This window comes from Colossoma macropomum, unplaced genomic scaffold, assembly GCF_904425465.1.
Source record: "Colossoma macropomum unplaced genomic scaffold, Colossoma_macropomum, whole genome shotgun sequence".
NCBI classification, from domain to species: Eukaryota; Metazoa; Chordata; class Actinopteri; order Characiformes; family Serrasalmidae; genus Colossoma; species Colossoma macropomum.
Genome location: NW_023494798.1, coordinates 22,421,001 through 22,435,229, shown reverse-complemented (window position 1 = coordinate 22,435,229; position 14,229 = coordinate 22,421,001). Strand labels below are relative to the sequence as shown.

General features: G+C 39.3%; 1 protein-coding gene across 1 annotated transcript in view; it reads left to right on the top strand.

Moving 5' to 3' along the window:
• ptprq (protein tyrosine phosphatase receptor type Q) overlaps window positions 1-14,229 on the top strand; it is a 64,144-nt gene that overhangs the window by 4,992 nt on the left and 44,923 nt on the right. Inside the window, exons 7-18 of the mRNA XM_036585404.1 lie at window positions 442-735; window positions 826-1,110; window positions 2,299-2,526; window positions 2,685-2,945; window positions 4,548-4,678; window positions 5,509-5,638; window positions 6,779-6,932; window positions 7,052-7,158; window positions 8,283-8,380; window positions 8,995-9,160; window positions 11,219-11,479; window positions 13,162-13,322. Of these exons, the coding sequence (XP_036441297.1) occupies window positions 442-735; window positions 826-1,110; window positions 2,299-2,526; window positions 2,685-2,945; window positions 4,548-4,678; window positions 5,509-5,638; window positions 6,779-6,932; window positions 7,052-7,158; window positions 8,283-8,380; window positions 8,995-9,160; window positions 11,219-11,479; window positions 13,162-13,322 (2,276 nt within the window). The remainder of the gene's footprint in view (window positions 1-441; window positions 736-825; window positions 1,111-2,298; window positions 2,527-2,684; window positions 2,946-4,547; window positions 4,679-5,508; window positions 5,639-6,778; window positions 6,933-7,051; window positions 7,159-8,282; window positions 8,381-8,994; window positions 9,161-11,218; window positions 11,480-13,161; window positions 13,323-14,229) is intronic.

Below are 14,229 nucleotides of genomic sequence, written 5' to 3'. Positions count from 1 at the left end.
TCAAAAGACTGAGGATACCTTGCCTTCTTGTACCTCTTCTTGTTTGATTTTCACTACTGTAAAGCAGGAATGGGGCTTGATTTTCCCAAAGATGAAAGCTTATAGTACTGTTTATTTGATAGGGCTCTGTTTTGGTGGTTTATCAGGTTTTGCACAGTTTTTCAGTCCCATTTTCTCTGTATCTTTTAATCATTCTCTGAACTCCAGTTTTGGAAACTCATGTTTTTTCACTTATTTTCCTTTGAAATTCGCCTTCATTATGCAAGTAAATAATCTTATATCTAACCTCCTGAAATATGTCCTGAAAAATGAAGAACCTGTGCTTAATGGCCGTTTTGACAAGAAATTCAGTAAATGAAGAATTGACTCTGACATTTGCAGTACTGTATGTGTCTGAGTGTCTGCTCCCATTATAGCGTGTGTGTAATTTGTGTCTTTCAGTGCTGCAGGGCTCCTTCTCTGGACTGCAGTTGGATAGTATATGTGAGACAGAAGCAGTTTTCCGCTGGTTAAATCTCTCTCAGCTCCTGAGCTCGGCTGCCAGATCACAGCTCAGTCTGCGCTTTGAGGAGTGGTCTGGGAGGCGAGCACTCACACATACAGCACTCATGCACACACAAGATAGAGTGGGTGTGCATGGACTCTCCCCCGGACACGTCTATTACTTCTCACTCAGTCTCAAAAACCCCAGTGGAGCATCTCAAACACTCGGCCCCATTTTCATTGCTAAAACCAGTGAGTCCCCCCACAGAGCCTCATAGACTCACAGCATATCACACAGTAACACAATAATACTGAGAGTACTTTTTTACTGTATTCTTTCAGGGCCAAACTCTCCACAAAATATCACAGTGACAGATGTCACATCAAGTCAGATTGCACTGTCTTGGGTTGCCCCTGACTCCACCCAGAATGCTGTGTTTGAACAGTATGTCTTGCGCTGGACGGATGTATCCTCTGGCAGGGTGAGGGGCTTGTGGCTGAACAGAGGGAATCTCAGTGCTGTGATTTCTGGGTTGGAGGCGTATCATGAGTACAAGATTACTGTGCAGTCAGTCACAGCAGAGGGGGTAGAGAGCTCTGAGGCCATGCCCCTGACTGTCATCACAGGTAAATTCTTCAATAGCCTTCTGTATTATCACTTTTTATTGACTTTTTATTGATACTTCTATCCCCACTGCTGCACTTATTTTACTTGATAATAGATAGTTGACAAAAAATCCAATTTATACTGTTTTCCCCAGCCAAGGTGTGTTTCGTGTCTGAAGACTGGTTGTTTAGCATCTGTTTAGTGGAGTGATGAGGCTAATGTAGGGGAATTACACCAATTTTTCCAAATATCTGTTAATTCGGTTGTGGAGATGTAAGTAAGAAGTAGTTCAGAGTGGTTTGTTGCGACATAAAGCACTGTAGACTTACTGGCTCAAATTTCTTTATAGTGGTTGTGGTAGGAACCATAGGTTACAGTGTCAACAACACAAATGTTGCCACTTTACTAATTAAGTTTTGTTAATTAATTAAGTGTAGCTACATGTCTCTTCTGAGTTTTATATGTAATGATGATAATATTAATATATCAATGAATAAAACTCATCATCAAATAGTGGTAAATCTCAAAAAGTTATCTTTCAGGATTAGTTTGTCATACAGTGTCCTGCATGGCCGTCTCTGCCATGGATAAAAAAAAACACACATTTTAGGCCAGTTATCGCAAAACTGTTGTAAAACAATGTCTCAGGCATCAGGCAGCATATTTGCAAACATATTGTGTAACAACTTTCTGTGAGGTAGTTTTAGAGGCATTAAACTCTTAAGATGCCTGGTTCCTATCACCACCACTGTGAACAATTCTGACTCTAAGTTCTCTAGAAAGGAACTTTTTACATCAAATCACTTTAAATAACTATTTACATCTTAACAATTGGATTATGCAGAATCTTTGAAAAACAGTTGTCTCACACTCATCTTACAGCTGGAATTCTGTCTAAATGTTTGTCAGTTTTTATAGATAACTATGTCATACAGCTTCAAGAAATACATAAGAGTCTGTTTTAAATTGTTAACAAATCAGTGCAATTTGAGGCCAGATTGTGATGATTTAGGCATGCAGCTTGCACTATGCTAACTGGTGTACATAAGCTTTATCACAATTTTTTGCTATATTAGCCTTATAGCTCAGGTGCAAAACTAAAGAAGCTAAATTTGACCACCAAACACGACTAATTTAGAGCAAGAACAAAATTATTTAAATGTCATTTTACCAAACTGTCACTTTAACACTGTTCATGTGTTTGGCAGAGGTCAGTCCCCCATGCAGTGTATCAGCATTGGCTGTGGGGCAGAACAACATGACTGTGTGCTGGGAACCTTTTCAGGATGATAACATTGATGGGTACCGTGTTCAGCTTCGCCCACACACAAGTCAGGCACGTGCCAGAGAATTCTGGGAGAACAGCTCAGACTGTATAACACTGGGTATGCTTGTGCCCGGTGAGACGTATGAAGTGGGTGTGGCTGCAGAAAAGGGTGGGAATAGGAGCAAGGAGATAACCATTCAACAGACACTCAGTAAAAATAAACACTTTATTTTTTCATGTTATGTATCTGTTTTGCAATTGTTTTTAGGTGTATACATTATTTTTGATTGTTTGTGTCCATGTGTGGTTGTTTATGCATGTTTTTAGAACCAGAGAGGATCAGTGACGCTGTTACGTATGCAGTAGACACAAACAGCATGGTGCTGTTTGTGCAGATGCCCAGCAGCGGTCTGTATGATGGCCTCACTGTAGCTTACCAGAGGAACAGAACCTGGATCCCCATGTCTGGAGGGAGCAGCAAGGTTCTGGTGGGTGACCTGAGTCCAGGAACACTGTATAAGTTCCAGCTGTTTGCCACCAGCAGAGGCATGAACAGTGATGGCTTCAGTATGCTCCCAGTCAGAACCTGTGAGTGACAGCCTTGCTTTGATTTTGCTTCAGTGAGGAAAGAGTAACTCATTGTTCTGTACAGCAGTTAGAGCTACGTTAGAATTAAAGCTGGCGGGATCCCACTTTATTTGGATAGTCCTTGGATAGATTTCCTACTGATGATCTAATTATTAACCTTTAGGAGTCTAGAGTAATTACTGCCATTTTGCTGTGCTCTTTATGCAATTTATGTAATTACACTTTCTTCAGTTTGCATTTGATTTACACTTTTTACAGTCAGGTTTGAGTTTGCATGATCTACTTTCTTCAATCTGTTTCAAACAAGGCCGGTAAGCGTGGGTCGGTCTACTGAGATAAAGCAGCTAGTGACAGGAATATGATGCACAAAAAACTCCAAAGTTTATTAATGAAGTGAGGGAAAAGGGGCAGGAGGAGAAAATGATAAGATTCCTTGTGGTGGTGGGGTGGGCCCCAGTATAACTCTATGGCCTTTTCTTGAGATAGAGAGAGAGAGATCATTCTTTGTTTAACTAAAGCAGGGTCTTCTGTCTCCTTTCCAGTGACCTGCAGTCTGGTCAGGTTGGCCCTGCTGGCATTCCACAGTTCTTCTCTAGTATAGTGAGCCCATCCTCTACAAACAAATGGTTTGTAGCACTAGTTCAGCACTTACCCACTGGCTGGCTATAGAGTTTGCTTATCACTACTCTGTGGCCAAAGCCAGTCTATCTTGTGGTTCCTTGGGTCCTTTTAAAGTGGCATGCTGGCCAAAATGTAAAATGTAACTATCGCTACATCCTACAGTGGTGCCTCAGAAGCCGTTAGAGCAAGACATTCCATTTTAAAGACTTTGAAAACTCCCTTCTGATGACATATCTTGAAAGTGGAACTACAGTTTCTTTGGATAAATTTTCAGGGTTGTGCTGCTTGAAATGGTAATACTAGCATGGTTTTATTTATTAGCCTGTGCAGTGGCTAGGCTGTCAGTCAGAATTGGTTGAGCACAGCAGTAATTCCCAGTGGTTGTATGAAGTATTTGCGCAATGTATGTTGGGTGTTGTAGTGAGAGAACACTGGTTATGGTAGTGCTAAGTGAAAACATAAAACAGATCTAAAATTATGAATTCTGAAATCCATGCTGCTAAGAGATACAATGCTGCTCTACAAAATACTGCATAATCAACAAATAACATATTAAAACCTTGTTTAAGGCCAGAATGCTGGTTTAAGTAGGCTGTAGAGTGCTGGCTAATGTCTGAGCTTAGGTGGGTCTTTTCTGGGGAACTGATCCAAAGATTAAGTAATTAAAACCTTTACACTTGTTTTAGTGCACTACTAGTGAAATGTAATTAATATAAAATTCTATGATTTAGTTACAAACTAATAAACTCAGTTGATTAACTAAATAAGTTTGCTGTATTCCATGTTGTTAGAATGTAATGAAAATTTAAGGGCTTAAGGAAAAGTTAAGCATTTGCAGGGTATCTGGACCATCCAAATAAAGTGTTACCACACTGATACAGTACAGTGTACATAGTTGTTTTGTTAGTATTCGTGCATTTGTGTTCATGTGAGTTACATGTATGTTTTGTGTAATATGTGTGTGTGTGTGTGTGTGTACAGGTCTTGCTCCTCCTGTGTGTGTGCGTGCTGGTGTTGTGACAGACAGTTCAGTAGAGGTTCTGTGGGACAGAGCAGAGGGCCATGGTCATTCTTATGAAGCACTCTGTTTGGATTGTGCTGACACTGCTATGGTATGATACTCTGTGTGAGACAATATGTGTGTTGATTAGAGCTAAAATTTTGAACGTAAAAACATAAAGACATGTATTAGATGCTGTTTGGCCTCACCAGCAATGGTACCTCTGACTTTAATGACTTAGAGGTGGGCAACATGGTGATATTAATGTGATAAGTAATGCCACAGTTCTTGTTTCTGAGCATATCATGGACATCATCTGTACGTTAAAAATGTAATTACTCTTGTTTAATTGGATTTAGTGCAGTTCAATATGTGAAATTTTAGATTTAATTTAATCCCGTTTTTTCCAACTTATCAAACTGCTGAAAAACTGAATATTGTAGTATATATCATATATCATGTCTTTAAGTTTTGTGAAATTTATGCCAAATGGCCCACCCCTTAATGGCCAGGATTAAAGATGGCGCTCACCAGATAATAAGTATTGGTTTCGGGCAGATATCAGTTGGAAATGCTGGATCAGATATCGGAGGGAAAAAATGATTAATCTGATATAATCCTCTAACAAATGTATTGTGAAATACTTTACACTCGCATTGCTTGATGTGATGTTGTTAGCCGTGTATTTCTGGCTATGAGATAAGATAGTGTTTGGGTTTAAGCATGATCATCTACTTTTAGGTGCTCATCTTAAGTGAAATACTCATTGTAAAACTTTTTTTTATATTGGATCAGTACTGAGATGGGCCAAAACTTAAGGCTACAGTATTGGTAACAGAATAGACAAAGTGGTATCTTGCCATCTGTAGACAAGATACCGTTTCATGGTCCTTGTGTTCCAGCATCACATTGCTTCAATCAGATATACTTGTGACCTTGCAGGTGCAGAAGGTGCTGCAGACTAGAGCAGTGTTTAAGGATGTGATCCCAGGCAAGCTGTGTAACATCTCAGTGCGCACAGAGAAGGAGTCTTTCAGAGACAGTACTGCTGTGTTTCTCACCATCAGAGCATGTATGTGCACAGACATTTATACATAAACCATGCATGCACATACACACATCATACTTTTAGGACCGAAGAACATTGCTGTACATTATGCACTAGGCTGTGGGGCGCCTAGTCTCACAAGCCAGACTTGTGGAGCATTTTGTTGCTTAACATGGCAAAGAAACGCCTAATTTGTTAAGAAGGACTAACATAACAAAATAACAGACCACTGTTTTGGTGTGACATGAAGGGCAATTTTTCAAAATGGGGCTGAAACCAAAACATACCCTGGTAGTTGTGACCAATTTATTGTGCAATGGATCAGACTCTTCATCTACATATGACAGAGTGTTTGAGACTAGGAGACGTCTAGCTGTTTTTATATGTTTATAAATGTCAAATAAATATTTCATTAGTTTTGATTAGTTTGTTAGGTTTTGATTATTTAACATATTAAAGAGATCTATTCAGATCTTCTCTTTTTATCCACTTGTGATATCAGCACTTATTAAACTACCTTTGGAGCAAAAGATTTTTAATATGTGTTTTTAACAGTTTTGGGGAGGAAACTGTTATTTAGGCAAAAATTCAAAGAATACACTTTGATAAACATGATGCTGAGTGTTGTTCAGTGTCAGTGTTGGTAAATAGCCATTTCATGTTGTGAAAATCAGTACTAAGGTATTGTGCACTCCCATTCAACACAGGTGCGACAGGTTTTAGATCATTAGTAGGACTCTAGCAACGCTGTAAATAAAAATGAAAAAAATTTTAGATGTGTGCATAATGATGAATGAAGCCATAGGCTATTCTAAAATGACTGAGAAAGCTGCATAACATTGAGAATGAGGTTATAATAAAATTAATATCCAGAATTCATCATACTTCAAAAGTGGAGATCAAATCTCAAGAAAGTTAACAAAAAATAATTTAAATACTTAATTACAGTATATTATTTAACTTCTTGTTCACAGAAATACTGAATAAACCATGGGAAAAATACCTATAGTTTGTAATATTTAAGTTCACATTCTATATGCTATTATTGTATATCAAGTAACATCAATTGTTAATATGGTAATGATTCCAAACTTTTGAACAGTAACATATATAATGTGTAGATATCAGATATACACAGATATACATCTGTGTGTATGTTTGTAGCCCCCAGTTCAGTTACTCTGCTACCACCTCAGAGGACAGCAGCATCTCTTACTGTCAGCTGGAAAGAGGGTCCAGGAGTGTGTGACTCATTCATCCTGTCAATCAGAAACTCCACTTACAACCTGCAGACCAGCCTAAGTGTCTCTGAAGAGAGGTGCGACCTGACCTCACATCAGCTTTTAAATCACATCATCCTGAACTATTAATTTTATTTCTCATTAACTGAATCTGGTCCACTGCATGAATAACTGCTGCCATTGTTTGTCTCACCAGAATTTATCATTTTGAACATGTTCCACCTGGGAGTTTTTATACCATTGAGGTGATGAGTGTTAGTGGAGAGAGACACAGCATTCCTACAGCTGTTACTGTTAACACATGTAAGTACACATATATGAACATGCATATACACACTCTAATGTCTAATGGGACAGTGGCCAGTTTCATAGTCACTTTTACAGGCACAGAATCTGCTAGTTCAACACAAAGACATTAATCATTACAGACTAATTGATGTCTGCTGTTGCACTATAGTGCCCCCTGCTGTACATCTGCTGTCAGTATTAGATGTAGCGCTCATTCTCACACACATACATTAGTGGTTTGTCAGTCTCCCGGACTGCCAGCCACCACAAGTGTCATTTCATGCTCCTAGATGTCCTCAGTAAACCAGTGCCATTCATTTGGTACATGATTGTCTCTGGAAAAATTGAGATTAATCATTAAATTGTACTTTCTATTCTTTGTTTTGGTGTTGTAGTTGTACTTATAATATGAGACAAAACTGGTATTAGTAAACATTTATGAAAGTGGGCCATTTCAGACTGGGTGTGTTACGAAAATTATGTTATCCAGTTTTTGCCCAGATCAGTGCGGCTGTTCTAATTAGGAATGCACAGAAATTTTGATGGTAGTTCCAAATCCACATCCTTGTGCTTTACATGTTAAAAAGGCAGTTTAAAATTAAATTTGTCGGCAATTATGGTCTTTGAAGCAACATCAGCATTATCACTTTATTTTAAAAGCATGAATAAAAAAGGCAAATTATATATAAAAGTACAATTTCTTTTGGTTATTGGTTTTGTTTTTGGTCAAGAAATTTAATTTGCCTGCATTGCTAACTGTAGGAATATAGCTACAGTCTTGAGCAGTCTGGAAAAACACTGGCACCAGAGATATAGACCTACCTAATTGTAAAAAATGCTGTTCTTTTGTATCATTGTTAAGGCTCAGTTAGCATTATTGAAAATAAACAAAAAATGAACAAAAATTACAAGCTACAAGCTTCAGCTTTATAGTTCCTATTCCCACCACTGTGAACAATTCTGACTCTCGCAATTCTGAGTCTCCGTAAGCTTTTCACATCAAATCACTCCGAAAAACTTTGTTTACATCTTAATTTGTGAAAATTCCCCTTTAAGACCAATACCTTAACAGTGACACTCACTTGTTTAGCTAGGTGATTTGTATTTGTCCTTCCTTCTTATCAGTTTTTATACTGCAGTTCCAGCCCCTCCTGATGACATCATCTTTATTGAACAAGACCTAAATGCCATGTACATCACCTGGACACGCCCACATGGCAGAGTGGATGGTTACAGGGTAGGCCATACATAGTCACTCTGCCTCAGCAATAAATACAATTATATTTATAGTCCAGTTTGCAGGGAAAATGTACTGTTTCTTGTTCTATAGTTTACACTAACAGCAATGGATAGATGTACAGTGAAGTTATGAATTGATATTAAGTATTTTGATGTTACTGTAATGTTTTGCTGTGAAAGAATGTATCACGTAGTAATGTGTGTGTGTGTGTGGGTTACATTGAGGCAGCTGGGGGGAAGCAGGACACCTGTTTAAACTTTCATACTGACTGCCTCACCTGAGACGTTGCCTAGCGACGCCCCTAAGTCTGACCTGCTCAGGTTACTGACTCTCTCAATAATACACGAACCCAAATCCCGCATTATACCCCACCACGAGAGAGAGAAAGAGCAAGAGAGTGTGTGAGTGAGGAAGTGTGTGTGCTGTCAGACTCTTTAGTTGGGAAAGTATCTGGATGGACTTTCCCATACAATTTACATTCATAGATGTCAGAGTTTCTCTGTGTTTCTTTCTCCTCCCTCACTATCACCATTGCTCATTGCTCTATTTCCTTCTGAATGCTCATTGCTCTATTACTTTCTTTCTCTCTTCCATTTGCTTTTTCCCTTTAGATGCGATATGGCCCTGCTACAGATATTCCTCTTCTTCACCAGGTCGATGTCTATGGCAACAGTCTGAGGATAAATGACCTGACCCCAGGAACTGATTACAAGTTTGAGATCCAGTCCTTTCTAGGATCTGATTTCAGCCAGAGTGTTACCAAAAACACCTCCACTAGTAAGAATCTGAGAGATTCTGTCATCATAGTCCCAGAGGCTTTGACCAACTCCTTGCCTTTTTGGTACTGCACTATGTAGGGGTGGGAATCTTTAGGCACCTCACGATTCGATTTGATTACGATTCAGAAGGCTGCGATGCGATTATAAAACGATTATCGATGCATCTCGATGCATCTTTTTTTCTCTATACAGGATTTCTATCTTCCTACTGTCTGAGGACTTGGTAGTTTTAAAGCAAAGTATTTGTAATGATCCATAATGTAAATGCATTATGGATCATTACAAATACTTTGCTTTAAATATCTAAAATATCTTTTATTAATAAATCAAATGGAAGTGATGTGGCAAGTGAACTAGAAGGCTCTCATTCAGAGACGCTGCTGCCACTCATCTGCGATAAAATGCGCTGTTGCCCTGAAATAAGATCCAGTGGTGATGGGTGTCCACGCAGCACGTTACAGCCATCCTTCCTGTTTTCTTTAGTGATCTTATAAAAATTATTATATTTCGTTGTAGTTAAAGGGGTATTTTCGAGACTGGACGCTGAATCTCGGCTCCAAAGTGTGCAGCATAGCGCGAAAGGCCTGGTTCTCAACGACCGAGAACAGTGAGCAGACAGCAGGTCACACAGCACCGAGGCCTCGCCAGTGGCGAACGAAAAAAAATCTGCAACGAGAGTTTAAAAAAAGTTGCGAAAATGAACTCGCTTCTCTTTCGAAATTTCCCATTCCACCTTAAATGGTGCGGCAGTTACATTCGGCGCGTAAGGCAGAATTTAAGGTGAAAATTAGAACAAGAAGCTGGCGAATAAGAAGCGACTTCAGCCTCGTAAAACAGCCGGATGCTGAGACATTTTACAAGAAACTCTTCTAGTTTTGAAGAAAAGTTTTCTGGCTGAGATGGGAGGAAAGCGGCTATAGCTAAAGCTTAAAGCAGAGCGAAGTAAATCTGCGCTCTCGTTTATATTTTTAGCCCATACTACGACATTAACACATACTGGACATTAAATGTTGCGGCTCCCAAGGTGGTTTGACTTTGTTGAAAGGCAAAATGTCTCTTCTTAATATTTGTGTTGTGACTCCTGATCTAACCTGGCTTTAATGCAGAGGCTGTCGTTCGGATTTCTCGCTCATCCAGTTGTGTTTTTGTTGTGCCGCCACAGACTGTCCGGGCGCTGCACTTCCGCACTTCCAGTTCCGCCTTTTGCGTTCCGTCAACATTACGTTATAAATGAAATATTTAGAAAATCGATTTTTGACACTTGTGAATCGATTCAGAATCGTTCACGTCCGCATCGCGATGCATCTAAGAATCGAGTTTTTCCCGCACCCCTACAAACCAGCATTAGTTGGTTGCAAGGCTGAAGTTGCGTCCTGTCCTAAAGTTCGCACTTGCGGTTTTGTGTACTTAATACCTCACGTTACTGTGCACTTAAGCAAAATCACAAACTATTATATTATATTATAACCAATTATAGACTTTGGGACACATTGTCGGCTTCTTATTTGTAGCTGTAGACATGGGCACTAGAAGAACTTTGTTTGGCTTCACGTTTGATTCAAGAGTCTGGAAGTTTTGTAGTCAGTGGCTCAGCAGCCATCATTAACATAATGTTTCTCTGTGCTGTGTCGTGGCAGTAGACTCACAACGCATTTTGGTATACATTCAGGTAATGTAGTGATTTGTGGTGTTCACTATGAACTATGAGTGTATGTGGGAGATTATAGTTCCCTCAAAATCACTGTGCAGTACCTTTTTATGGTTTGGACACTAAGAAAAAAGGCAGACATACTCAGCAGTATGTACTAAACCACAAATAAGGATCCATGTGGGTCACAGCCACAGAGAAAAAATATTGGCTTAATGTTAATCAATACTAAAGGTTTCAGTATCTGTATTCATAACAGAAAGTGTTATCGTTCCATCTCTATTAACCCCTTAAACAACCAGGAGGCGTCAGGGGGTCCCAGCTTCCATTCCTCACTGCCATAACTAACGAATAACTCAATTCAGTTTGGTTATAATGTCTTTGTCCTTTGACTGACCCCTCATTTAGGGCCTGCAGGCTTGTGTTCACTCACTCTATCACACATCAACTCCTCGTCTGCCACACTGGTCTGGGACACTGCTGCTGGCCAGTTTGACTTCCACAAGGTGACGGTCAGTAACATCTCACACCACTGGACATTCAACGTGAGCACACACACTCAGGAGTACACGCTGAGCAGCCTGCGGGATGGATGCTCCTACAATGCCACGGTGGAGCGGGTCAGAAACGCACTTAGAGGGGCAGCTGCCACTCTCACCATACACACAGGTTACACTTCTCCTGGAACTTTTTAAAAAGCATCAACTTGTAAAGCACTTACTGATGAGTCCACTTAGTTTCTCAAAAATCATCTCAGAGCTGCAAAGAAAATGGGTTTTGGATAGCACACCTGCATGCACAGCTCTCCATCACCCACCCTACAGTGCAGTAAATGATATCTTGTCAAGTGAAACTATCTTGAATCTAGTCGATATATCTAAGATTTCTTATTTTGATTGTTTCATTTCGATTTGATTGTTGTAAGCTTATAATAAGATTGCTTAACTAATTTCTAAATGTTTTTACTTGTGTTAAGTGATTTTAGTCAAATTATCTCACTATGTTGGCAGATAATTTTAAAGTTAAATAATCTGAGAAAGATTGACTAGATGTAAGATAATTTCACTTGACAAGATGCCATCTTTTGCAGTGCAGTAACTACGGTAGCTTTATGTGGAACTTGATTAATAAGTCTTGAAGGCTGTTAAAAATAAGCCCCATGTAAGGCTTTGTTTTTCTGCAACAAGGGGGGAAACAATACACATACAGTACTGAGCACAGGTCAGACAACATCCTTCATTTATTTAATTTTCAGCCAAAATAGCCAAGTACAAGTTATTAATTTTTCAAAAAACATATCTAAAGAGACACATGGTAATCAGTTTGCTTAAGTAAAGGGGAGATCAAAGGAAAATACATGAAAAAGCAATTTCAGGAGTTTAGAAATGATTACAAGATACAGAAAAACTAACACCTGTGCAGGACCTGGCAAAACTGTCAATATCAGATAAACAGTACTTAATCCTTAAAAGACAGGAGAAAATCAAACTCCACTTTTGAAAAAAAATCTGAAAATAAATCACAGGTATTTCTGTCCATCTTTCCACTGTGAGAAGATAACTCAACACCATGAGACTGAAAGGACGTGTAGCTGTCAAGAAGCCCTTAGTGAGAAAAGGAAACACAAAAAGGAAGAACATTTGCAAATCAAACAAAGAAGCTGCTGGTGTTCTTAGAACAATGGACCGACCACCCCAGAGTCCAGACCTCAACATCACTGAATGGGTTTATTTGGATCATGAGAAGCAGAAAGTACAACCAATTTTTCCGACTGAACTTTGGAAGTGTAGAAAAATATGCCTGCAGCAGAAAGCAAGTCTCCTGAAAAGAATGGAAGCTGTCATAAAGGCAAAGGTGGACACACTATATACTTCAAAAATGATATCATGTTTAGTTGTTGAGGCTTTTGTTTAATTTTCTGTAAAATACAAGTTTTCTGCTTTTGTTCTGATGCTGAAAAATGAATAACTTGTACCTAACGGCTGTTTTGACTAAATTAAACAAGGGTGGTTTCTGACTTTTTCTTACATTTAATATGATTCTGAGCTAAAGATTTAATTAGAATCTTAGAATTGTTTTGATTCTACAGAGTTAAAATATCACAAAGTAGTATGTTCTAGTGCAAAATAGTGATCCTATAAAATGGTGAAACTGAGCTACTAATGATACAGAAATAAACATGATGCACACAGAGTTTGGTCATTGACAGTGGATGCACTGTTTTGAACGTTTCTCAATGCTGTATCAAAATTGTTATGCCCATATTGTAGCATTTCCTGTTTTAGCTTATGTGTTGATGTACATTTGTGTGTATATAGATGTGTGTGTGTGTCTGTGTGTGTGTCTTTTAGTTCCTGCTGGTCCTCAGGATGTGTGTGTGGTCAGTGTGTCTCCTCATTCATTCTCCATCTGCTGGCTGCCATCCTCTGGATGTGATCAGCAGTATTTGGTACAGCTCATCCCAGACCATGGCAATGTCACCATGACAACCACAGCAGACGGTCATTTACAGGTACAGAGCTGACCAGAGACCTCAGACTGCATTTTCACATGCTGCTATACATGCACAGATGTGTGTGTGTTTCATGTTGAGATGATGAAAGATGATATCCGGTGTAATGATGTGTAACAAATTTCTTCAAATTTTTCATGTCATTTCTTAATTTCTTCTTTCATTCCATCTTTCCTTTCTCCATTCTCTTTCTTTACTCTTTCTATTTTCTTTCTTTCTTTATATATGTATTTCTTTCATTTGTATTTATTTTTCCTTCTTGAATATTTCTATCTCTCTGTTTCTTTCATTTGTATTTATTTTTCTTTCTTTCTTTCTTTCTTTCTTTCTTTCTTTCATCAAACACTGAAAAACACAAACTGTCGCACACGCTCGTTCTTGCAGCTTCCCTGTTTTCGAGTGCCAGGTGTCAGGTGGTGGGGTATCTGTATCGGCTGGGCGGAGTGTGTGAAGGAAGGCTGGAGAATGCAGGGTAGGCAGAGACAGAGTGAGGGAGAGAGAAAGAGAGAGAGAGAGATAAAGAGAGAGAGAATACCATTAAGTTTTAATGACTTTTAGATGCAGTAGGGTACGAGTTGTTTCAAACCTGGAACATTTGTCCTCCACTGTTCAGCCATTCCCTCAGCCGGCCAGTCTCTCTCTCTCTGAGGGGTCAGCATGCTACTCTGCCTGCCCCTGCTGCTTGGCCTGTGTGTGTCCTTCACCAGCGTTCAGGTAGGCCTCTTCATCTCTGCCTCTGAGTGACACAGGTACAGAAGTGACACGCGTATGCTTTCTCTCCTGAGACTATTCACTGTGTGCTTGGTGAAGCAGTTTTGTTCAGAGATGCAAACTCATTCCAGATGCCTATCCTCTCTCTAGTCACACATACCCACACACACTAGCTTGCTCACCTGTAGCTGGTAGC